We start from the raw sequence: 26,190 nt of genomic DNA, 5'->3' as shown, positions 1-26,190 counted from the left end.
GACACTCGACACGCGTACCGATTATGTGAATTTCGCTGCGTAATGTATGCGTCTTGTAACGGCGCTATTTTCACGCGCATGACTCGATAAAGCGCGAAATCGCTTCCGCGCGAACGACCGCGACAACGTCTGCCATTGTGTATCCGTGCCAGGAATAGCGCGCAAAAATCTAAACAGAGTCGCGAGTCGCTCATTATCCCGCCCGCCGATTGCGCACGGCGCGATAACAGGACCGCCGCTCCGGCAGCGAATCCGAAGCAGATGTCATTGTCATTCCGCGTAAAGCGTGCCGCTCACGTGAGCGGAGTCGACATGGACCGCGATATGTCGGCCCGCGCGATGCGGGTACGCGGAAATGTACATATATCGGGGGAAATTGGCGACGTCGGCGACGGCAGCGTACGCCTCCGGCGGCTTCGATAAGGCATCGAATCCGCGTTTTCGATGCGCGCGTCAGCGACGTTCCCCTGCTGCCTGCTCGCGGCGCGGGCGCTTCGCAACAAGCTCCGAGCGAAATCTTCCACGAGACTCAAGTCGCTGGAGTTTAATAGTTTATCGCTCGTGTAGTAAGAACGGTACAACAACACACAACGAAACGCAATGTCGAACGACGTTTCGAAAGCTCTTCGTATTTTTACGCGACAGTTTCGCCACGAAGCCTCGGACAGCTCGGAGGCGCAGCGGGCTGCGTTCCGGACGCAATTTATCAGGCGCGAAGACAAATATCTCGGAAATCTCTAACACTTTCGAAGGTCGTTCGAAATTGGGTTAACAAGAAATTGGGTGGAGACCGGTAACTCACCAGAGATACGTGAAACTCTCAGTCGACGGTAATCTTGACGATACAAGGGCGTGACATGGCGCCGATCGCGTCTATTCCCTTCGACCTGGCTCTCCGTGCTTCATTCCCGAAGACCTTGAAGATAAAATAGACACGAGAAGCATTATTCTTTCTGTTCTTTCATTTTCCGATAAACAATATTTCTCAACCATTTCTTATCGTCTATCGCGACCACGCAACCCCGGAACATCCGCGAGATGCAATTGGAAATCAATTTTGCGTAAGAAACTATAAGAATCTTTTATGATTGTGATTTCAATATGAAAAAGTATCCAATCTGAAAATATATGTATAAGACATAACGGAAAAATTGGTAACTTTCTCGCGATATCTCTCATTTGAACGCAAATAAAAAAAGACGTATCGAAAGATGTCGAAGAACGAAAGGAAGAGAGAGAAATTGTAAGTGAGGTTTAAGTTACGTCAGAATTTAAACTCTGCAATCTGTTTTGCATCTTAATACGTTTTCGATGTCATACACGCCCTCTTCGAAAGTAATTATCGAATCTGTTTCTCAATGACGATAAGTCGGCAGGTGCATTCATGAATCGAACAGACCACAGTGATAAGCGATGTTTTGTCGCGTTTATCGAGAAGCTAAGTCATGTATCGACAATGCTCTTTCTGTATCTTTCGAAATGCCGGATGCCGCGGCTGGCACCACATCGTCCGCGATCGATTCGCGAGGATTGATTTAATTCCGGAAGTCCCGCGAACTGACTCCGTCAACGTAATTCCCTGTCGCGTTTCGCTCAAGGTAAAATTGTGCGCGAGCGGAAAATTCATCAGAATAGACAACACTTGGGAAAATGGCACGTGGCGCTACAGGATCTCAAAGTGCAAGGTCACGATCGAGCTGCGGATCAAAATTGAAACTTCGAACGATAATGAATTCGATTTGATTTCGATAAAACTTATAAGGATGTTCTGGAAGGTTTGTCAAAATGCTACGAAGTTGATGAAAATTTAATATCATATTCTGTATTCTCTTTCAAAGTTCACAGAGTCACAAACAGATCGATTCTCAATTTAGATAAAAAGTTTTTGAATATCCGAGTTTTTTAACACGTAACTTTATGGCGTTGCAGAGAAAAGTGTAAACATTAAAAAACCACCAATATAATGATATTTTACACACAAGTAGATCATCAACAAATAAAAATATGGCAACAAAATTTGGAACAATTTACAAAAATTTTATTTTCGATATTTTCTTTGAAAAAAAAAATAGTAGTCACAGTTATTTACAGTCACTAAATCTACGTCTTTTACATTTCTATTAAATTTGCCGTAACTATTTATATACATTTTTTGTCTTTGGATCCCTGGAGAATTAATATCGGTTTTTTAAATTTCCTGCATGACTTTTGGTTGGGACGGTACCTCCAGAACATCTTTAAGACACGGTAGAATCCTTTTGTTACGCGCGTTAAAAAAAAATATACATCCAGAGTAAGATGTTAATACACACATTACCTCGCTCTGTAAACCGGAAGATATATATAATTCGTTTAAAAAAAAAAACAAGCTTCTCGCAAAAGAATCACGATTTCGTGAAAACAAACTTTGACCCCCGCCGATTCGCGCGGCTTCTCTTACATGAGGTTGTGGGATTTATGAAATTTTTTACTCACCCCGTGTCGCGTAAATCAAAATCCATTCGTAAACAACATTCTCCTGAGTGTTCGCTTTCGTCCGAAATTTTCAAGAGACTGGTAATCGCGCGAAGTTCTGAACACCATGGATCATCGATGATTTATCCACGAACGCGAAAGTCACTTTAATTGACAAAAATAAATCTCCCTCGCGAGAGGAAGGCGCTGGAAGTTGTCAAACGCGGCGCGAGGAGGAGACGGCCAAAAGTGGCAAGTGCTTCGTATGTCTCGCAAGAACCAACTGGCAGTACTGGCACCATGAGCAAACAACGTGAGACTGAAGAACCCCGCCATTGACGAAATGTTTAAAATCACTTTAGGGAAGAATGCAGGGAGGGGGGGACATCTATATTTAGCGCTATAATGTTAGTACACCGCGAGTATCGTATGATTGCCCGAGAGCCAATGTTATATCTTATCGACCTCGGATAAAGCGTCACCGGTCTTATTGCAACGCAATCTTGCGAGATTACGCCTCGCGCGATTATCTAGTCGAGGGACGCGCGAGAGAGAATTAACATACCAGAACGGAGACAGGACAGGTGTGAAAAGTGCGCGTGGCGAGGGCCGGGGTCAACGTTATTAAGATCTGCAATGCATAAAAGTGTCCTTAATCCTTGCCACAGCCGTGGACGAGGATCGTAAAATATCACCGAGTGTCCTCATCGCGATGCAGATGCGTCTTTGCGTCGCCATTTTTTACGTCGCATCTCAGCATCGATTACATTAACGAAACAGCGAGCGCGAGAAGTTGACGCCTCAGCACTTTTTGCAAGGCGTCTCTTGACAGCGGCGCTCGTAATTAAAATTAATCAATTCATCGCTCGCGCGGACGCGGAAGCAATCATCTCCTTTTTTTCCCCTCGATCCCTTATTTATTATTATGTCGTTCTGTCGTCTGCGTTCTCGCCACTTCCGTATTATCCAGGGGAAAGAAAAAATATTTACGCGTATCGCGCGGAATTCCCTGATATCGTATCACCGCCTTCGAATTCATATCGCCTTATTAACAAAAAAAAAAGAGTCGTTCCTCGACACGGCTGCGAGAATGCGTGGGCGCGCGAACCGGAGTGTCGTTGAATCAGCTTCATTTCCTGGTTGAACGAATACCGAGATGTTCCAAATTCCCCGGCGTGTACCGTTCTCTTCTTCTCTACACGTGTTCTTTTTTTTCTACGGAGTCGCGTGTGAACGACATCACGATCGCTGAATCCGAAAATTTACTCTTCAGAGAGTCAATGAATTCCTTTTCCCCTTTGTCAGATGTATGAATAATTTTAACATAAATTGCCGGGACTATCAATGAAGATTTTCGACGTCCGTCCGACGACCGTTGGTGTTTGACAGTCAGCAAAATATTCGCAGCTGATTACTATTACTGCTGACAGACGCCGTAAAAGTATCTTTATACATACATGACGCTGCTTGTTTTTAACTCGCGTTATAATCGTTGTCTCCCAGGAGGTCTTATCCCACTTTTAACGCCGATAAGCATAATATCCGGCGCGATAATCGCGTATATAATAAATAATGCAATGCTACAAATTGCCGCAAAAAAAAACTTAGTCTAGCACTGTTACGAAGCTACTTGTCTGCTCTCGTCGATTATCCCATTAAGATAATTATACCCGTTTAATAGGAATGAAGCTTATACATCTCGTTCCGCGTGTAAGGATACATCATACGGAATAATACATTTTTCAAAGTCTAATCGCGCGCGTACAACGGTCTACTTATTTCAGTGCATGTGCTATTGCCACAAAGTATACGCTAGAATTATTGCAGTTTCTGTTTTCCCGATTATTAACGAATTAACGACAATAAAATTCTATCTTAAAAATCTCGAATAAGCCACGGACTTTTCGTCTTTCTTCGGCGACTTAACGGTATCGTCGAGAAAGCGCGATAATTCTGACACTCGCCAGCGAGTCTCCGGCAAACAAAGAAAGTTAAACAGGAAAAAGCTACTTTAAATATCCGCTTTGAACATTGTAACCGTCAAATCTAGAATTCTAGGCCTCTCCCCGATAAAATAACGATATTTATCGAGAAAGCGTTTAGAACCACTCTAGGCAGCGAACAAAGAGAACTATGTAGGAACGAACGCAGCGGGCGGTTGTCCTATGCGGGTTTCCGACATCACTGAAACTTGTCTCGTTCTCGTGCTCGACGTTTGCTTCCGAAACAACGCAACCCGGAAACCGCGATATTCGCCACTGCCCCATCGAATAATGAAGTTTTAGTATCAGTTATAACAAGCGGACAATCTTTCGTTAGAAACTTACGCTAACTCTACTTCTTTTTTATCCTTTGTGTAATCTCTATAACGCATAAATCATAATACTTTAATAGCAGTAACACTTTACTTCAATGGGCGTATTAGAATCAGACTCCTAATCGGCTAATTAATACATTACAATAAACGTAATGATGTATCGCAATATCGCATGGTAAAGAATGACGCACTCTGACTTCCTTGAATTCATCAGATATACTGCAGCTCTGTTGAAATTTCAGACAAAATGAATAGTAAGCATAGAGCGAACATTGAACCACTCCAAGAGTCATTCGAGATGGAATCGGTGACTTTTTGACGTGTACTCGCTGCAATTTGTTCCGAGCGGACGCACTCCGTTTTTTTCTAAAGACCTGTCGCGTTTCCTGAGAGAAAAAAAAAAGTGGACTTCCACCGCTACAATCATCCGCCACTGCAAGCGGCGGAAACTTATGACGCGATCTTGTCGCGAGAAAAATGAATTTTTTTCCGTCACGCGAATAGCTTTTTCCTTCGAGCTTTCAACGCGCTCGTATCCCGCGCCGGCGTTTCGCAACGCCGTGGCTTGTATACGCCTCGGATCTCTCAATTAGCGAATTCCACGGACGGATATCGGCGGACGGGAGCGTCGTCGTTTCATAGGCTTGTTAGCACCTTGGGCGCTGGCTCGCGGCCACTCGCGCGTAACTCGTGTTGCAACCCGCCACTGGTCACCGCCACATCCGTCAGATCGGATATCGGATAATAGCAAAGATCGGCTTAAAAGAGAGGGGAAGAGGGAGGGAACACAAAGTGCGGAGTGCACTATTTTAAGACACGATAAATTGAAACGGTTAATATTTTTACGATATTAACGGCGGCAATTAATATCTGACACCAGGATACGCGACGGATTTAATACACCTCGGCCTTGCACGCTGCAATTTTCAGCGTTTCCCCCGCGAGTGTTCTCTCCTCTCTTTATATCTTATTTTTATATTCCATTGTCAGCGCACGGCTACCGCTTATCCTTTAGCCGTGCCATGTCAGTGCCGACACCAAGGTCGATACTTTTTAGTTTGGTGCGCTCGTCAACGGATCGCTGATCTTGAAATATCGTCTCGACGCCTACGTCGGATTTAACGCCTTAAAATTTCGTCGTGGCGAAATGCATGAGCCGTTATTATTAATAAGCGAGCCCCTCGAGCGGAATAATTATGCGTCGGATCGCGCGCGAGAGAACGCATCGATAGCTCGCTTCGCCGAAGTTCGCCGCGGTGAAGGTATGATTTTATTCGAGAGAAAAAGCAAACGATACGCGCGCGAAATCGATCCGGCGCGACGCGAACTCGAGTCGCGTTAATTGCTTCGTGCGCGATCGCGTGTGTATTAACTTTTTAAATGGAGAAGGGTATGTGTAAATCGTTCCACGCCAATTTTTCCGCTAAATCGCAATGACACGTATATGCGGAATGTATATGCGCTGTATCGCGCGCAAAGATCGTATAAATCAAGGTCGCGTGTGCACGTCGAAAAGTCGTGTATCAACCTCGATCCGGTATATTCATTATCTACCTTTTTGGAATAATTTATAATTCCATTGATAATTTTTGCGAAAATACTTAACGGCTATCCTCATTTCTCTCTCTCTCTTAAAATATCGCTCATGATCGATCAAGTCATGCAAATAATAATTCGTAAGCAATTTAAACATCGGGATATCAAGATCACATTCCTGCACGTCAAAAGGTTGTTGTAGATTATCTTCGATAACGTCTTGGTACTTCGGCCTCTCGTCTGTTTTCGAGACGTATTATCTTGAGAAAGATAATATTTCGGAGGAAATACTTATAAGCACTCTCAATATATCGTTAACGATCCAAGTGATACTATCTTTGAAGTTACGCGAATAATAACTACGCCCAGATGATCTCAGAATACCTAACCATTATTACGTCAGGATATTCATATAGAACATTACGAGTACTCGCAGATAATTACTTATCGCGTTATGTACTTTGATATCCGAGCGTTACAAGGATCCGAACACTAATCCTGTTGACCTGCCGCGGAATGCTCTGACAACGTTCTAGCGTGTGACATTCCCATCTCAGTCGTGTCTCGAATGATTTAGCACCGGTCAGGTAGTCAGCAAATGCAGCCAACAGTCGCATTAATCACCGGCCGCTATAATTAGTTCGGCGGAGCTAATAAGCGGATTAATTCAATTGATATACTTCACCTCATAAATTCTTCCCTCCAAACCAAACCGTGTCGACTCTCTACGAGTGTACTCGGATTACATTCTTCGACGTTACTACGACGGTATAATTGCGACGTATCGTGACACAATGATATAGAGTAATATAGACGCATCATTGTCTATCAGTTATTTATCTCGCCGCATGCGTCGTTAAACAGAATCAAGAAAACAAATAGTTCACAGACACTTCAGAGAATTGCTTGGTGAATTTATCTTAGAATGTAATTCTCACGGATACTACCTGGGCGTTGCTGAATTTACAGACCCGCGTCATCGTTTACGCTTCCCGCTATTCCACGATTCGGTGTCGTCCGCTTCTCACGTAACTCGCGCGATACTCCACCTCGGTAAACCCTGATAAAGGCTGAAAGATACAGAGCGCAACAATTCGAGGAATCCGGCGCGTTACAAAAGAGTAACCGGAAAACACCGAGCTATAAAAAAGCTATGTAGCCGGGAGGACATGAGGCCCATTTTGTATGTTCGTCGAATTCCGAACGAATTCGTTATTCCCGGACTTTGTCACGTCGCGATATTCGGTCGTTGCATATACCTCCTCTCTCGTTCTCGCGGCGATTGTACTATCGGGATCGTGCCTCGCGTTCGTCTCGTGTCACCCGAAGGAAAGTTCCTTAATCCAGCTCGAATCGTTTAATCGGCGTGGTATGAAAAAATATGCGGCTTATCGTATCGACGTACACCGCATATATATAACCTTCATTGGCCATCTAACGCGACCTCTCGACCTCACATTGTCATTTCTTTCTATGATCGACTTAGAAATCATTACAAGAAGCTGAAACGCGCGGATAAAATGTCAAGATGCACGGTCTCCTTTTAAATTGTCTTTGGAATTATATTTATTAAAAATAACGATTCAGATAAATTGTGACATACCATAAAATACGTGCTATTTTTATAACAAGATACATCGTTTTTATCACAAGATATGTTAATTACCGTCTGAGAAGAACGCTGTCGTTTGTCCTACGTATAATCTGCATAAAATAAATTTACAAATAAAATAAACATATTTGAATGCGATTAACTCGATTAATTCGACGTATGTTCTTAAACCATTCGAGGAACCCGCCCGGCGTCACCTTCCACCATCAATAACGGCGAATGCGAAGCGCGCGCGCGATTAAATGTTGCAGCAACAGCTAGTGACATGCTGGCGCTGGCATTGCGCCGGTTATCGTTATCATTACCGGCACGATTTGCGCTCGTAATCATGGCACAGATCGGTCTGCACCCATCAGGCCTATGCGAACTGGGTTAAGGCGAATGAGAATCACTGCTGACCGGGTCAGATTCTTATCAGGCATTAACACTAACTGCATCAGTCAGCGGGGAATCGCGCGAACTTTCCGAGATAATCACGAGGAAATGTTGTAACGGTACTTTTCCAGGCTGTGCTCCACCTCGTTTTCCTATGGAAATCGAAGATAAGCCGTACGTAATCAACGCGGCGGCGGCGGCGCGGCGTGTGTCAAACGTCAGACAGATAATTAATGCGCTCGACTTGATAGCGCGGTAAGCGGTAACTAACTAATGCGAATGTGCGGAACTAGATTAAAGCCCCAGCACGTACATACAGATCCATACGGCGTGGCGGAGAGAGATTTCATATACCGTACGTCCGGTGACCGGTACGAAATGCGATTAGCGAACGCGATATCGAAGCGTTCGAACCAAGTGCGCGGAGTAAAATGCGTCGCAGTTCGCATGTACGCGTTACGGGGTAATCTATTAGCGCTGCGCGTTACTTTCACTACGGGAGCTCTCGACTTTCTTACTTGTGAACCATAATTATATACGACATAACAGTAAATTTATCGGGTTTCCATTTTTGTTGCCATTAGAAAACTAAAAGAAATAACAGACTCGCGTATTTTGTAGATCCTTGGCTCCGAGGAGCCTTGATTCCTCGTTCCAAAGGCTGACTCTCTATATTAAGATCCTTGATATCACAGATCCCCGGAGCCGATAGTTTTTCTAATTGTTTATCGATCTTGAAACTTTTTATACACGTCTCCATTGTGTGAATATTTCGCGTTTCGCGTGTTTACGAAGCGACGTCGAAACTAAACGAAACGAAACGAAATCGCCAAGTCAATTTTCGCGCATATACAGAGATAGTCGCGGTGAGCTCTATTAAAAGACCGTCTGTAACAAAAATAACGGCGCATCGGGTATACTGTTCCATCGTGGATTCGCAGCCGCCTAATTTCGCTCGGTGGTACACCGAGCGGCGGCGTACCTGCCAGTCACTTTCGGTCATGTCCGGCGCGATGGAAATTTTTTTAGGGACTCCTGACGTCAATCGGCCCCGGCCGAGGAAGAATTCTGAATGAGATCCGTGCCTTCCTTAACGGCTATAATTATTATCGGCCGCTCATTGTTGTCGGTAAGCAGATGCCGCGTACAAGTTTGCTTTCATTCCGTTTCGCGCGTTCCCCATATGATACGACGAAACAAGGGAAGAGAGATGTCGTTCTCTTACGAGCGAAAGTAACGGCATTATTGTTTTTACTATTCGACGCGTAGAAAGATTGCATTGTTAACGATGACATCAGTCGGGTACAATAGCAAACACCATGTAAAGTCGCGGTGAATCATCGTGCACCTTCCTTAAGTGTAAATGCACGCGCCGCGAAGTCATTAAACCTCATTTGACTTGTAGAGAATACCGCGATTCGCATATCCGCGGGACATCGATTTGTAGAAGTCGACAAGTGTACGCGCATACGCGAGTGGACCCGCGAGCGAACTAATTAATCATTTTCACTGGAAATGATACATAAAAGACGACAACGGAGAAAAATACCTGAATAAAAAAGACCGCCGTAATATTATTGGAAGCGATAAATATGTCATGGATTTCTAAAAAAAAAAGTGTTTAACGACTGTCGTTTTTTTCAATCGTGATGTAAGGGATACGACACATCACATTGGGATTCACGTTCGGAATCATTGGGAATCGTATCAATTTCTAGATATTGCATCTTATGTAAAATAGACTTCGCAAACCGGCGAGCACTTCTCACGAGTTGGAGGAGAGTCTCGAGATATACGAAAGAGAGAGATATGGTAAGAGGGATCCGTCGTTAATAATGTTTCTACGCGCGTAAAAATACTCTTCAGAAGTTAACTCGCGATTGCGGCCGGGTCGTAAATTTCCGATCGCGATACACAGCCACGAAAACGCGAAACGTGCAGGCGCTCTTGCGCGGCCGTATAATACCGTACCAAAATAAACCGCGAAAATTCTACGGGGCAGAAACCGATACCGAAAGCGGCTAGCCACGGCTCGCCGTAGCGAGGCAAAGGTCGGCTACGATCCCGAACGAAATATATTACGCAAGTAGCATAAATCCGAACTTTCTAAACGCGCGCGCGTGCGCGCGCGCGCGCCGACGCGTCGCGCCGTCTCCGAGCTACGATCTTGATCCCGGTTAATGTTTTTATGTCGCGTCGAAGCGCAAAACGCGGAGGAAACTTCGGCGGGATGTATTTCTCGCTCGTCTCCGCTGATCTCTCTCCTCCGACCGCTCGTCTCCGGATCACGGATTTTTTTTTAACGCGCACACACGCGTCTGTCACGCGCTATTTTTTGAAATATCTCATCCGCTTGACGCGGACCGTCGAAAATAATGACGCGACGATGCCCCGGATGCCCGACGACGCCAACGGTACCACCGGCTTTCGATCAACGGAATCTTCCGCCTTTTATTTTCGCGTCGCGAGGGGGGAAAAAAAAAGAGGAAAAAAAGGCGAACGGCCATGGAGAAACGTCGATCGGTTCGTTGCGCCGAGCGAGTGCCTATACTGCCTGGCGCGTTGCAATGGAACCGCGAGCGTTTCGAATGCTAACTCTTGACAGAGATTACGCAAAGTCGCGGTCGGTGTGGATAGAAATATAACGTATGCGAAATAAGTCGAGGTTGGGATAAACGGACACGCATATTTCGATCCTTCGCGTCCAATGGCCTTTCGGCCGTCGATTTTACATCAATATATATGTATACACCATATCTTTAAATCATCTATATATCAAAACATACGTGAAACAGTTATGGACAAACTTTACGAGGCAGATTAAACTGCGAACATTATTGCCCACGTAAAAATTATCTATTCTTTTTTTATGTTAACGTATTCCGATACGCGATATCTATGTCATGAAACTGACATTTCGGAATAGCACGTCGCTCAAAACGACCGACACGGCTCCGATGTAAGTACCTACGTACCACGTACGTTCGAATATAATTTCTCGAACGGAAAGCTCGGTGTTGGAACGAGACGTGTCTCGTGCCTCCATCGCTGGCCTTTATGGGATATGCGGCAATCCTTACTCGCCGGGGGAAACCCCGCCAATGAGACACGACGCCTAATGACATCGCGGTTCGCATTTGCATAGCTTAGGCGTGGACGAAGAAATTCGCGCCTCCGTAACCGTTTCGAACTAGCGGGAAAAGTAATGACACGACGCGACACGCAACGTCCGTGCTCCAAATCCAATTTCGGAATAAACACAAATCTATGGAGCGATCCATATGAGTCGTACGTTATTGCAGCGAAATTAAATAAAAGTATTCTCGAGCGAGTTAAGGAGAACATTTAGACGACAGATTTAAGCACCAGGATTCGGCTGGAATCGCGCGAAACGCCTCTTGGAAGAGCGTGCCGGCTTCGTCGAGCGTAAAGGGTTAAAAGCGGATCGTCAGCGTCGGGCTGACACTCCAAGAGGATAGGTTACTCACCGTAAGAATATCCCCGACTCGGCAGACTGCTCGTCTTTCCCGCGTCGCGACTCGCAGGTAAATTCAGGCCGACGCGACGAGTGGTTCAGCTCGCCCGCTCGGCGTGGCTGCGGGGAGAGTCGCCGCGGTCGCCCGCGCGCGGCTGGCCGTTGCCCCGAGTGTCAAACGGCACGGACAATGGCTCGTCCTGACGCTCGCCGGCCGCATGTCAGGGACGTGTGCTCCGAGCTTCTCGAGACCCGGCAGGCAGGGAAGAGAGACGGAGATGAGAGAGAGAGAGAGAGAGAGCGGCGTTTGTGACAAAGGGGAGTCTTCGTGTTTTTTACGCCCGTGCGCGCCCTCCGCACCACCGCAGCGACGCCACGAGCCCACGAAAGAGACGCGGTACCCCCCGCGTGTACGCGCTACCCCTGAAACGTTGGAAAACGCGCGTCCCACCGTACGCGCCGCGCGACGCACCGTAACGGACTAAACGGACTGAAGCGAGCGCGTAATACTCCGCGAGCGCGAGATCCGAGCCGCCGGGCCGCGCCGCGCCGCGCCGCGCGCCGTACCGTACGGTACCGAGCACGCCCGATCGCCGCGCGACCGGCCGCCGAGACTGGCCGAAACCGCGCGGGATACCGTCCCTCTCGCTCTCTCTCTTTCTCTCCTCCTTTCTCTTCCCTTCTTTGTCTCGAGTTTCTCGCTCTCTGCCCGGTCGCGTTCTCTTCTTTTCTCTCTCTCCCTCTCTGTCTCGCCCGTATATGGGATGCCTACCGCAACCTAGCAACGGCATCACAGTGGAAACCTCCAACGCGCTGGACTCTTTCCTCCACCCCCACCTCCGTCGATCTTTTAACGATGTCGACGGCGGACTTTTGCCCTTTGGCAAAAAAACTGATCGGAATCGTCGCGATTTGTTACCCGAGCGAGGTGAAAGGGAAGGTCACACGCGCAGTCGTCTCGACGTTGTGCCTCGTTAGCGAAACGTTTCCGTGCGAGAATTAAGTTCCATAATTGCATTCTCTTACACACACACACACACACACACACACACATGGGAGACATTAAGGAGATATCCTCCCGCGTTTCGACGCGTGACAGAGGCGCGTGATCGCGATTCGCTTCCCCTCGCGCTCGCGCGTGCACGCGCGCACGAGAGTCGCATCCGTTTACCTTTTTGGAATCTCGCGATGACGTATCCTGACGGCTGCCTGTGCAAATCGCGAATTTGTACGTCGATACAAATTGCCGGTCACATGAGCCAGCCGTATAGACGGCCGTCGGTGGTTTAACGAGCGCCGCAAACACACACGTCGTGCGCGTGGGCAATTTTGCGAAAGGCGGCTTGTAGACGAGCACACGTGAGTGCCGTCTACATAAATTCATAAAAAAAAAGGAGACCGCTCGTGCATACGTACATACACCCGCGCTCCGCTAAATGCGGCCGCGGTCTCCGTATGTTTTAGGAATCGACCAGTTTAAACTGGTTAGCGTCGCGTCTGACCGCGAAGCCCGCGACCGTAAATCACCGACGTGTCGCGAAACGTCGTGTAAATAATAGAACAATTCTCCTCTGCGGGAAAATCTGCGTCAAAACGTGAAACGGGCGTGAGATCGTTCACTCGATGAACCCACCATACTCGCAGAAAATCCACGTTCTGTCTTAAAAAAAAAGAGAAAGATAGGAAGAGAGCAAACATCCTGCTCGACGATACGAGGCTTCCCTTTTCTCGCACCCTTACGTTTTTCGTTCGACTCGATTCCCGCGTTATTCAGCTCGTGAATAGCGGATATAAAGATGTTTATATGTATGCCCACGTTCTCTCTCTCTCTCTCTCTCTCTCTTTGTAAACACCCTCCGCGAGGTGTCGGACAGTCGGGCTCTGTCTGTACAGAGTGGGCGTTATTTCAGGGTATCTGGCCTGGCACGTGTACCCCGATTATATCGACAATTTATTCGGACTCCTTTGCGCGCACGTGTCGCGCGTTCTCCGAGGTCCTTAGAATTTCGAGCGCTCACGTAATCGCGGATCGTCGACTCGCGACCGTAAAGGTCGACGGAGGGTGACGAGAGAGACCAGCGATCGCCCTGAAGCCTTAGAAAAGTATAACGAGATATTTTGTAGGAACGCAGGTTCTACAATGATTCCTTTGACGGAGAACGTCTGATCTTCGACCGAGGAGTGGCTTCTTTAAAATAACTCGGCGCGAGGAAGCTCGCTCGAGCTCCTCTCTTCGCGGAATAGAGTTTATTTGTCTGGAAATGATATACCGTCGCGCGCCGCGCCGGTGTAATTATTCCATCACGCATCGTTCTCCTGAAAATCGTGCCCACTCACGTTGCCCGCTCTTCGGACGAGAGTATGATGAATGACGCTCGATTAACGTCGACTATTAAATAGCGCCGTCCAATTGACGAGCACGAACGAGCAGCGTGGGTGAAATTACGTTTATATATTTGCGTTCGCCGGAAAAACGATTTGCGGCTCCGCCTCGCCCACAGAAATTCGACCGGGCGCGAAAGCGCGATCGAATTTCTTTGTCGGACAGTCGCGCGTGTCTCGCGAGATCGCGTCGGAGGAACGCGCGAAATGCCAATGCCGCAACCAGAGAAAAGAAAAAAAAAAGAAGAAAAAGGTCACTCTCGCGCGGCGGTGGAATAACGATCGGCGAAATGAAGCGGATTCGCCGTGGTCGTAAAGGCATCCTGGGGATGGAGAATTAATTGGCTCGATAGCGCGACACGGCGCTTATTTCGGGCGTAAAGTAAATTCAAATGTAATCGCTCACCGTGCGAGCGGGATCGTTTAATAAGACAGATTACGCGCCGGGCACCGGCCATGTCAAATTTACTTCTCATTGTGTTCTATCGTTTGCTCCGCTTATCCGTTTATGGCGTTTACTCACGCCGGACCTCGTTGCTACTTGCTCGGCACGAAACGAGAATGTACGACGAATGTTTGTTCAAGTGGCTGCTAAAAAGAGAAGCCGAGAGAAGGCTTTCTATGGTTGGAATAAAAAGAGCCTGAAATAGTACTGAAATAGGCGTACTCGATACAAGTATTCAAATAACTGTATCTTCCATCGAATACCATAATTTCTATTTCTGATTCTCGCGTAAATTTGTTCTAGCAATTTTCTCAATCTCGCAAACGGACTGTATAAATAGACTGAAGAAAATTTATCACGCGCGATACCAATATCAGAATACGATTGTTTTCAGTGGCTAGATGTACCTTTATCAAACATTAAGGATTTACAAAATTCATCGAGAAAAAAAAAGATCTCTAACAATTTAAACGTTCAGAAATACGCTCGGTCGCCTATCGATATAAATTCGTTGCTCGAAACGCTGATAAGAGACCTCATTAACGCGACTTTAATTTGATCAGTGCTGCGACGTCAACGGCGGCCTTTGAAAAAGCATCGAAGAAATAATTTATAATGCATACGAATCTCATGACGGGTCCTCCGATTAAATATAGACGGCTATTAAAACCTCCGGACCGAGTAATCGTTTAGCCGAATTCGATAAATGCTCTCGTCTCTGATATAATTAGCTCCTCAGGAACGAAGCCCCGCGTTCCACGATATTTTTTCCCCTCTGACCCGATTAAATGAGCAGAAAATATATACGCTAAATGCAGCACGACGAAGTAACGGCCGACATATCAATCGTCCATAATAACGTAACAGCTATAATGACATTATCCGCTAAAACGACGTAATTTTAAATCAATAGACTCCGATTTCGTCTCCCTCGGCCTTTTACGCGCTGATCGATCTCGCGTCTCCCCCGGATATCCTTTTGATCTGACTATGGCGAAATGACGCGGCCCCTCTCGTGCGATGCATCGTTGTCCCTCGGCTTAGTTTTCCGCTGAATTTTCTCGTCAGCCGTCCTCTCCCCTGCCTGTAGACCTGCTTCCGTTGCCTGCGACGTCTTCGATCTTTGTCGTTCCCGCTCAGCCCGCCGTCGTGAGGTCTCTTCAGCAAGTATTCCGCCATCTTCCTATCGTTGGAATAGGGTAATTTGGTGGCTAATAGATTGTACAGCTTTTTGGTCGCGATCCGATCTCGATGGCGCGACGTCGTCGGCCTGAGGACGTCGACGCGCGACGTCGCGACCGTGGCGGAGGCGGCGCTGATCGCCCGCATCTTCGCCAGCCGTTTCAACTGACGGCGACGATGGGGATCCCGGATCTCGCACATGCTGCGTGTCCGCTTCATGTTGCGTTGAAGCTTCATGTCGATCGCCGGTACCACCGACGTTATGCAGTCGCCATGGGCTTCTTCGCACGACAAGCTGTCCGGAGGGCACAACGTCATACACTCGATGCTCTTTTCTTCCTTAGGAGGACACTCGCAATTCCCGTCGCTCTCCAGTTTGCATTCCAGAGAATCCTTGGAGGTATAATCCTCGCAATCTTCCGTCACGGAATCGCAGCTTGTGTCGCAGGAGCTTCTTCTCGATGGCGGCTCGAAGCTCTCACTCTTGGGTCTACAGCGTTCCAGGCAGCTCTTCGGACAGTCGCCTGTGTTATGTTTAACAGTGTTAATCTTCGAAATTTATTTGCAGCTACGTGTATTTAAAGTCTGTTTATTTATAATATATCTGTTAAATGAATAAATGTATGCATGTAATATGATGAGTATTTTTCTCGGTCGAAAAGCTATTATTAGTTTAACGTCAGAAATGGTAATTTTTTCCTGAATTAAGGAGCAAAACTAACATGACTAGCATTTTATATTTCATATTAGAAAAGAGAGCTACGTAATATGTAATATAATGCTATTTTACCTTTTGTAACCGGCGTAACATCTGTCGTCGAAGAAACCGTAGTCTCGTTGAAGTCTCGATAGGTTGGTGGTCCGGGAGACGTTGTTCGAGTAATTTCGGGAGTAGAAGTCTGCATCGTCGGCGTCGTCGTCAGAGATTGCGTCGTCGAGGGCAGAGCGGTTGTCGTTTCGACACGTTTACTAGTTGACTTGCATTCGATAGACTCGCAGGGTGTCGTCGGGGTAGGTGTCGTAATAAATACGGTCACGTTTTCTGTAGGCTTTCTGTCATACGGAAAGGTAACTGTCCTGACTGTCGAACGTTTCAGTTTCATTTTCACGTCGATGGTCGGTCGCTTTGTTGTAACCGTAGGCGATGTCACAGTAGTTGTTGTAGGCAATGCTGTACTCGTCGTTGTGGGCGATGATGTGGTAGTCGTCGTGGGCAATGCCGTAATAGTTGTCGTGGGCAATTCCGTAGTAGTTGTTGTGGGCGATATTGTCGTAGTCGTCGTGGGCAATTCCGTGGTAGTTGTCGTGGGCGATAGAGTGGTAGTCGTCGTGGGTAACATTGTAGTGGTCGTCGTAGGCGATGTCGTAGTTGTTGTTGGCAACGTTGTTATAGTCGTAAATAATGTTGTAGTCGTCGTAGGCAACGTTGTTGTAGTCGTTGTGGTAGGCAATGTCGTAGTTGTTGTGGGTGACGTTGTAGCTAACGGTGTAGTTGTTGCTGCTGTAGTACTCGTTATGGGTGTAGTCGTCTCTTCACGATGGGTCGTCGAGATCGGATTTATGGGCGTAGTCATCGGTGTAATCGTGCTCGTAAACTCCGTAGTGTCCCAGGGTTCCGTTGGAACTCTAATTTTGACCGACGTTTTGGATCTGTGCAGTACGATGCCGGGTGGAGTCGGAACTTTGCCGATAAACGTGCTCCTATTTTGAAACGCTGTACTGTAACGCACTTTCGATATCCTGAACGGGATCTCCACCGAACGTCTCGATTCCGGGGGTATCACGGGGTGGATGCACACGTCGCTCAACTCGAGGAAGCCCTTGATGTACTCCTTGATTTCGGAACTTATGAATCTGCAACGTAAAACCAATTGCAGACCTATTCGTAGACAAGCTCGCGGAGTGTTGCAAAGAATCTCAACGGGGACGTCTTTCATATCCCGTAGACTCTCCTTGATCCCGTCAATCTTCCGCATCATGCGCGCATAGCGTGGCACTTGCCGCAGATTCTCGTAGGAGTCGAACAGCTCCAGCAGATCGTCGAGGCTCTCGATCATGCGACTCCCGCGCCAGAATCTCGCGTGCATCCGCAGGGATGTCGCGATGCTCTTGGCGAAGTCGATATCTCTCAGCTGCCCGGTGATCTCCATCGTCAGCTGAGCGGGAGTGATCTGCTGATACTTTTGCACTCTGAGATATTTCTCCACCACGTTGAATTCGTTTAATTTCGTCACTAGGTACTTCTTAGCCTCGATAACGTCGTTCTCAAGTAGATCGTCGGGTAGCACGAGATCGAAGAGGTATCCGATGTGAATCGTTCCGTTCTCGTACGCATTGCCGAGCAAGTGGATATTCTCGTCGATCGTGCCGACGTCGTCGGCCATGCGTCTCGCAATGAGGAACGCGTGCTTCTTCAGATCATTGTCCAGAGATTTCTCGGCGTACGTGTCGATGTAGTACTTGAGGAAGGAGTTGACAGTGTGGAACTTCCTCAGCTCCTTCGTCGGAATCGAAATTTCAGTCTCCGTGGTTTCGTGAAAGTGCCGTACGAGTTCCTTCTCAGCGAGGCGAACGTCGTCGTCGTAGTTCTCGTATCTCACGTTGCAGAGGAGTCCGGAAAGCAAATTGGGCGTGATCGTCAGCACTTCCCGTTGCAGAAACCTCAGCGTCGTCGCCAGCGAGAAACCTCCGGGATACTGCTTCGATATCTTGGACGAACGGTATATCCGGTACGTGACGTTCAACGCGGGCGTGTCGCGATCGTCGGGATGCGAGATATCGTGTTGCTTCCTGATTCTGCGGCACATGCTCGCGCTACTCCGCAGACAGGTATCCGTAGCGCGATCGTAGATCTCGGCGCAGATCCTGGACGGTCTCGTGTCCTGATTCTTCAGGACGTTGGGGACCAGGTCGAATACATCGTACCGTCGCTCGAGAATCTCGCGGTACACTTTGCGCAACGCCTCCACTTCCGCTATGCTGAAGTCGTCGTAATAGACGTACAGGAGGCTGCCGAAGGTGTCGAGTATTCGCGCTCGCAGGAGTGCACCGAACTGTAGCAAGTGCTCCGTCGCCTCTTGCAACGTGTAACTCTCTTTCGGCGCCACGAAATTCAGCTGCTCGAGAAAGTCGCGGGTCGTCAGGATTATGTTGTCGTCCTCATTCGCTACTATCACGTCGTGTCTATGAGCCTCGTAGTTGACCGCCTAGAGAAATTGGGACATGAAACAACGGTCCCGAAATAGCTGAGAGAGGTCGATTCCTCTCGTTACGCGTTGACACGTTTCCTTGTAATTCAAAATTTAATTAAACAACGAGTAGTATTTATTTTACTTTGCCTCATTCTTATACGAGAGTAAAACTATACGCACGTAGAAGCGCGAGCAATTTTGCGAAAGAAAAACAGGGCTGAGAATCCAAGTTGATAACACGGTGAACGTTCGTTGTGATCGATTATGCGAAAACTGTATTGCCGTCGGCTAATTCTCTAAATTCCATGGCCACCCGCGTGTGATTTTTCATTTCTTTTATTTTCCCCGGTCTGTTATAGCGAGGGTCACGAAGAATTTAACGACCCATCGGCATCATTCTCATTGTTAACTCGTTCGATAACACACCGGCGATATTGGGATGTAATACTGTTCACGTCGAGCCTATTACCGCTGACAGTTGGCGTCTCTAATTTGACAAACGATAGCCCAATAAATCTTTCAAGAAATAGGTGAATGTGATCTCTCTCGTCGGAAAAAGTACCTACACGATTTTACTGCGAATCATAAACGTTCGTAATACTAAAGATAAATCTGCTTTAAATAGTAGAACGCAACGACATTTGAGTGCGATATATCAATATTCCAAAAGCTTCCAATTACTCGTTTCTAATTCTAATAATCAAAAAAATTATTTATTTATAGATTATACTAAAAATGTACACGGTATACTTTTATATAAATGATATAAATGATATAAATATTAAAATATATTGAAACAGATATTTCAGTTAAATTTAAATTTTTATTTAACGTTTATAAATAGATTTAAATTTATTTTTAAGTATATTGAAATAAATTAAAAGATATCAAAATTCGGCCATCCCTCCTTCTCCTTTTTCTCTTTCTGTCTCTTCAACTCCCTAACTTTCTTTCGTGGCAAGGTCGGGACACCCCCGTCTCACCTGCGCGGATGACACGAGCAGCAGGGTCAAAGTGAACTCGATCCCCCGTACCGCGGTCCGCGATGACATTGTCGGTGCCATAAACTCACTCGCGAGACGACGCAGACTTCGCTCCGACAACAATGCAAACCGATCAAGCTGTCGCGTAGCTTATATAACGTGCGCGTGCACGTCTTTATGGACGTGCACGTGGGTGAGGACGGCCTGTGCGGCGCGGCGCCGCGGCGGTGCGCTGTGTGGTCCAAGCGCACACGGCGAAATTGAAATTAAATCATGAACATATGACGATACGGAGCCCACCCTGAGAAACTCGGCTTCCACCCGTATAGTTATCTCGCGCGATCTAACGTATCATTTTATTCCTTTTCTCCACGAGTAAGTACTCCGATCGCTCGAAAGCCGCTTTCCCAACAACTTCCGATCTAATGCCACTTGTCGTAATAACCCAGGGAGAACGGAAAGTCACAATAAAATCAAAATGACGTCAAAATGATGGTAAAATGATGGTAAAATGACCAAAAATCGTCATTTTGCAGTCATTTTGACTTTATTGTGACTTGCTGTTCTACCTGGGAATCTCGTAAAAAGCTCCTTAAAAATTGAGTTTTATCGGAAGCGCTCTTATCTATAAGCTACTAAGCTACTTTATTAAACGTTCCACTTTTCAAGGGTATTGGAGAGACCGGATCGATCTCTCCTGCGCTGCAGCCCAGCGTCCTGAAAATTAATATTTGATCGGGATCAACCCCGATCGAAGTCCGACCGTTTCCACAGAGGCGAGGCGAGGGCGAGGGCGAGGGCGAGGGCGAGGGTGTCGCGACTCGCGACTTCGCACAGCTCCATCCGTTAATTCTGCCCACCTTCGGTCGAGCTTGCGCAGTTTCCACCCCAATATGGATTCTTTGAGTAATGCATGCCTCGCGCCCGCAAGGGCGCAGCGATTTCCACGGAATATCGCGTCGGGGAGTACTCGCGCACGATCTCTCGGCATCTTGTATCGACGAAGTTAGTGACTGAACTGGCGCCTTTCGAGGCCTTCTATCCTGGGGAATTTACTATTATACGACGAGTGGTTATTTGAGCTGCTCAAATTGAGCAGCGCTCGACGGCCATCACAATAAAAAGAAGAAGAAGCGCACGATCGCTCGTCGCGACGCCCGAACGTTTTCGGGTATAGCGGTCCGTCGATATATAGCTGAGACCCGGCGTGATGTCCGAGGACTATCAGCACGCCTGCCAAAGGGCGGAATTGCTGGGCTTGCCGAGGCCCAGCGAGGAGGAGTGGAGGCAGTCGCAGGCGGCGCAGATCGAGAATCGCCGTTGCGACGATGACGACGACGACGATGCTGTAGTAAAGGTAATCGCGCTGCGCCTCGCTCGCGCTTGGCCTGAAACGTTTGAAACGCCTGAAAATTCCAAGTCCAGGAGGAGATATCTCTCTGGAGATATGCCCAAAGTAGCCTGAATTTCGCCTAATCCGGCACGCCCGTCGACAAAACCATCCGTCTCTCGAGTCGAAAATTTCACGAAAATTTAAAATCTCTTTTTTTTTACGTCGTAGAAGATGTAAAACATCAGGAGCTAGAAGAGTCTCGAGCGACGTACTTCGCAGTTTTCTTCGAGCTTTTACAATTTCTTTTCCCCTCTTTTTTCTCCTCTCCTCCCGTTCATCCACTCTTTCTCACTCTTTCGTGTGTTTATGAACGGCTAATGCACCTACGGCGGCGATATCGCGTTCGCGATAGACGTTACGTAGCAGAATCGGGTTGCGCGTCCACGTGCTGCGAGCCAGATCAGCCGGAATAAATCCGCTGACGCGGACGCGGACGCGGACGCCGCGCGGAGTTTGCCGTGGGGTTCATTAGCGTCAACGATCGTCCACGCGTGTCCACGACATGATTTTACCCTCACGACGACGCTGTTATCTCCTAGGACTTGGATTACGCGGACGAGACGGCGGGACGCATCGGCGGCGGTCTGGATGAGCTGCACACCATTCTGAGCCACACGCAGAAGAAGCTCAACAGATTCAAGGTGACTTGGGATAATTAATTGCCGAGCGGGCCCGCGCGCGCTCATTTCGCATGTTGCTCGAATTAATTATTATTTTGTCATAACGATAGCGCGGAATTTTTACGACCGATACGACGGGCCGCTTTATGTCCTTACCCGCTCGCTAAATTGATAACGCTTTCCTCCTGCACCGCCGGTTCTCCGCACCGCGGCCACGCGGCTAAATGAATTGTTCGTCACGAGATTCGTAAGCTCCGCACGCTGACGAGTTACAGATAAATTGACATTACACGCGCGTTTTCTCCATTTTTCACCGCGAGAGATAGGGAAAGAGAGAGGAGGCTTCTGTATAAAATAAAAAATTCCGCAGACGGCTTGCGGCAGAATGGGAACGTTACTCAAGGTGAAGGTGAATTCTCGCGGCGGAACGCCGCGTCACAAGCCCGAGGAGCCGAATCCCGACGCGGAGAAGCTTGAAAGCCAGGAGAAGCCGGAATCCGATGAGGTGATGACGGTGGAATCGTCGGATGACGCTGTCGTTGATGCCGCTGTCGTGAATGCCGCGGACAGCGGTGTCCACCCGAAGAAGCTCGATCTCGACAAGAAAATGGGATCCCACCTGGATAAGCTGGACTCCCTGATCACGAAGGCCGAGAACGCTCAATACAGTATGCAGCATCAAACGAAGCAAATGAAAAAGTTTCTAAAGAAATAATCGCAATAAACGAAACAAATCGCTAATTAACGAATTAACCGGCTGGACGATAAACTCGCGTGCAGAGGTTGATCATCAACTAAATTAATCGCATCTTCCATTTTGAATGAAAATTCGTATGAGAGAATATTTTGCAGATATGTCACGCGCGTAAATTAATCCCGAGGTGTTTCTTGGCTTTGACCGATAAATTCTACATTCTTGTAGATGCGTAGTTGTGTAAGAAAACACGATAAGCAATTTCACAAGCAGCCAGCGCGTATATAAGAAGTCGTATAAACTTAAATTGTTACATTGCACATACGAAGTTTAATTGTTGCATCGAATATTGTGGTACCTTTCTCGCGATATATATTTATCGAAATCGCGAGAGGAAAATGTGAATAATTGTTATTGATTGTTTTATATGTCGCGCGACGTTCTCTTTGTCGCTACCAATATTGTTACGATAATACATGTATTGTCAAATGTATGTATATATATATATTTATATATAGCGCAACTATATATTATTTAATTTTAAATGACACTCTTTAAAATATCTAATAATTTTATGTATATACATATATACATATATACGGATATTGTTGACGAATATAGTATTGTTACATAGACACGAGTATATTTCCGGTAATTGAGGCTTTATGCTTGAATCCTTGACAATACCGACATATCAGGTGTAAAAGATATGGAAAGGCATGTTGGCAAATCGCGGCATGTTGGCAAACCAGTAATAAGCTTTCCTATTCCGCGAATAATGTGACATCGATTTAGGAATTATTATGACTTCTACGATCTATATATACTTTATTATCGAATAGTTTGCGCTCTGTTTTTCTAAATCTAAGTTGTAACTGCTGCGTACTAATATAACAAACGACGGGTATATGGGTTGCCTTAATCTTCCTATACTTAAGTTTGACGACGTTAAAGTTCTCCTTTTTATGAAAGTATTTTCGCAATAGAAATTAATAAAAATTTAACATTTATTTTATATTTTTAAAAGTAGGCAACAGAGCTCCATGACGGTACAATCATTGAATTTATTATAAAAAGAAGAATTGTCTACGATGTATTACTCTCAAATAATATTAATCACGAACAATCTCAGTCTCATTTCATTCGTACAAATTATTCTCCCAAGATTCTTTTCCAAAAAAATCGACTATAATTAATTTAGAAGCCAAAACTTGGACCGATCTCGATTGGCTATTCTTTTCTACGATAAGAATGACTATTGACTATTGGCTTCCAAATCCATATCCGACCAAATGGCTTCAGTCTCACTCTCCTCGGGCGCCTCGTCGTTATCTGTGTCCGGTAGACCGTCACCGACATCGTAGGTCGTATCAGCCTGTTCCTCACCAACGGTCATATAATAAGCGGAATCCAGTTTGCTAGAAGAACTATCTAAGCGATGCATTCCCTCTATAGCTCTTCTGTTGTTTGGATCCAAGCTGGAAATAAAAGATAGGTGAGCTTTATCTAGATTCATAGTGTAAATAAAAAATTACAAAAATGAAATATGTACTTTAAAGCTACGGCATAATGATCTAGAGCCTTCTCCTCGTTGTGTACTCTCGCCCATAAGTCTCCCAAAGTCTGATGGAGCTTGCAGGTAGAGTGAATCTCCACCTGTCTCTCGAGTAATTCGATGGCTGCTTCTAAATTCATTTCCTGTTCGTATATCTCCGCAAGCAGGTACACCGCGGCTAAGTAGACCTCATCTTGAGACAATGCTTTTTCAAGAAGATTCTTAGCCTTGCTCACTGATACAGGATCTTTCATCAAGACGGATGCGTACAACTGCAAACGCAGAAATGCATAGTTACATCTTTACATTTACATTCAAATTTACAGGATTTTCTTTCCAACTTTAACTCACTGTTAAAACTCTTGCGGTTTGTCCAAGGTGTTTGCAAGAGTTGCTGGCGGTATTCAGAGCCTCTCGCAATCTGTGCATCCCGACAAGACAATCTACCATACCTTTATACGGCTCATATCTATATTGTTTTAAATGCATGGCGTGTCTAAAAAAAAACAACGCGTCCTGATACTTCTTTTGCTCAACAAGAATATTGCCGCGTAATATAATGGCCTCTATATCGTTAGGATTCAGGTTTAATGCTTGAGCAGTGAGAGTATTTGCCCTGCTGAATTTTCTAGCGGCGTACAGGGAATATGCCATGGCAACGTAAATTTCGCCGGTACATTCGTTGTTAGCAGTTATCGCCGGTATCAGCCGCTCCAATTCTTTGATGTGATGCATCTTGTACAGAACCGCGGCATACATGTCCACCCTGCAGAGAAGTAACAAAGGATAGGTACGCATGTATGAGGGATATATGCTGTGACAAATCTCTGAGTGACATCGTTGAACTTACCCTTTTGTTATATCTGGCTCGATCTGGCGGGCTCGCTTCAGGCACAGCAGAGCGTTCTTGTCATCGCCAGCGTAGTAGTAACACTCGCCCATGATAGTCAATAGATTAAAATTATCTCTGAGTAGAACAACGTTGTCCAATGACCTCAGAGTAGTTACGGCGTGAGTATATTCTTTATTATGAATATGAGCGTGAGCCTTGATCCAGGTGTTGAGCCACTCCAAGTTCATTGAGCTAGAGATACTGACAATTAGAGAGTTTACTTCCACCCCATTTACCCCTAAAGATAGGAGACCTTCGGCTGCTTCCAAGGCCAGCGGGCACTCCTTTAAGACTTCTTTGTACGTGGTGATAGCAGATCGCTCCATTCCTTGCTCGTGAAACATCTTGGCTAGTGCCATGTTCACCTTGGCGGTGCGCTGCTTGCCAGGGATGCTCTGTAGCACTTGCAGTGCTTCCTGCAGGTTCTTGGACTTGACTAGACACAAATGGATCTGATACTTGATGTTGACATCTGACGGCAGATCCTTCTGTCCATCCAATAACGGTTTCCCCGTGCCTTTGGACTTTAGCAGACACTTGCGGAACTGCAGAGCCTTCTTGTAGAGAGTTTCCGCTCTGCGATACTTGCCTAGGTGAAAGTGAGCATCCGCGTAATAAACGTACACATGAAACTTTCTGTAGCCAGGCAGCAAGTCGGCATTGTGCTCGCTGAGAGAGAGCACCAGGTTCGTCAGGGAGATGACGTTGCAGTATAATGCCTGATCGTAAAGCAGCTTAATCTGCTCGAACAGTCCTGACATGGCTTAATCTTCCCTCGAAACAAATTTCGCTTCGGACTACTAGCAGATTTCAGATCCTGCGATAATAATACCGAAAGAGAGCGTGAGATTCTCAGAATTTCACAAAATGTAACATTGTAAGAACCCCGAATCTTACAAAATTTATCGCCCCTATTTTCATTCAGAAACCCATTATTTTTTCTTTCTGCATTTTTAAGCGAGCACTAGGATAACGCGAATATTCGTCTTTGTTGAAAATATTTGCTTCAAAGTATCGTACGTGTGTGTTTTCAATATCCAGGTAAATATAACCTGAAAGATCGTTGTGGACACGATTCGGAGCA

The 26,190-nt window shown here is 46.5% G+C and overlaps 4 protein-coding genes across 7 annotated transcripts in view; 1 reads left to right on the top strand and 3 right to left on the bottom strand.

Moving 5' to 3' along the window:
- LOC139773296 (UNC93-like protein) overlaps positions 1-12,480 on the bottom strand; it is a 47,333-nt gene extending 34,853 nt beyond the window's left edge. The window contains exon 1 of one of the 2 annotated variants that reach the window (XM_071707657.1): positions 11,783-12,480. The gene's annotated coding sequence lies outside the window, so the exon portion shown is untranslated. Of the gene's footprint in view, positions 1-802; positions 918-11,782 lie in introns of those variants that run through there. The other variant, XM_071707656.1, reaches the window with a different exon arrangement.
- On the top strand, positions 644-23,785 carry LOC139773314 (uncharacterized). Of its 2 annotated transcripts, none has more exons than XM_071707703.1 (4): positions 644-830; positions 20,622-21,309; positions 21,885-21,986; positions 22,336-23,785. In XM_071707703.1, the coding sequence occupies exons 2-4, from the start codon at positions 21,163-21,165 to the stop codon at positions 22,678-22,680; spliced, it is 594 nt and encodes a 197-aa protein (XP_071563804.1). In that variant the 5' UTR covers positions 644-830; positions 20,622-21,162; the 3' UTR covers positions 22,681-23,785. The 2 variants fall into 2 exon arrangements, with proteins under 2 accessions (XP_071563804.1, XP_071563803.1); XM_071707702.1 differs by lacking the exon at positions 644-830 and adding an exon at positions 856-1,061.
- LOC139773322 (uncharacterized) lies at positions 15,086-20,033 on the bottom strand. Its single transcript, XM_071707712.1, has 4 exons — positions 19,953-20,033; positions 16,726-18,984; positions 16,569-16,677; positions 15,086-16,302 (listed from the first exon to the last, which is right to left on the bottom strand). The coding sequence occupies exons 1-4, from the start codon at positions 20,031-20,033 to the stop codon at positions 15,536-15,538; spliced, it is 3,216 nt and encodes a 1,071-aa protein (XP_071563813.1). The 3' UTR covers positions 15,086-15,535.
- On the bottom strand, positions 23,649-26,190 carry Apc7 (anaphase-promoting complex subunit 7). 2 transcript variants are annotated; one of them, XM_071707679.1, is made up of 5 exons: positions 26,127-26,190; positions 25,065-25,923; positions 24,566-24,980; positions 24,212-24,486; positions 23,649-24,137 (listed from the first exon to the last, which is right to left on the bottom strand). In XM_071707679.1, the coding sequence occupies exons 2-5, from the start codon at positions 25,865-25,867 to the stop codon at positions 23,915-23,917; spliced, it is 1,716 nt and encodes a 571-aa protein (XP_071563780.1). In that variant the 5' UTR covers positions 25,868-25,923; positions 26,127-26,190; the 3' UTR covers positions 23,649-23,914. The 2 variants fall into 2 exon arrangements, with proteins under 2 accessions (XP_071563780.1, XP_071563779.1); XM_071707678.1 differs by having other exon boundaries at positions 26,004-26,139.

The sequence above is a fragment of the Temnothorax nylanderi genome, unplaced genomic scaffold (genome assembly GCF_030848795.1).
Source record: "Temnothorax nylanderi isolate EJ_2023f unplaced genomic scaffold, tnyl_v1.0 TNYL_tig0060_pilon, whole genome shotgun sequence".
Classification (NCBI taxonomy): domain Eukaryota; kingdom Metazoa; phylum Arthropoda; class Insecta; order Hymenoptera; family Formicidae; genus Temnothorax; species Temnothorax nylanderi.
Note: the sequence above shows the minus strand (reverse complement) of the source record. Positions and strands in the feature narration are given on the sequence as shown.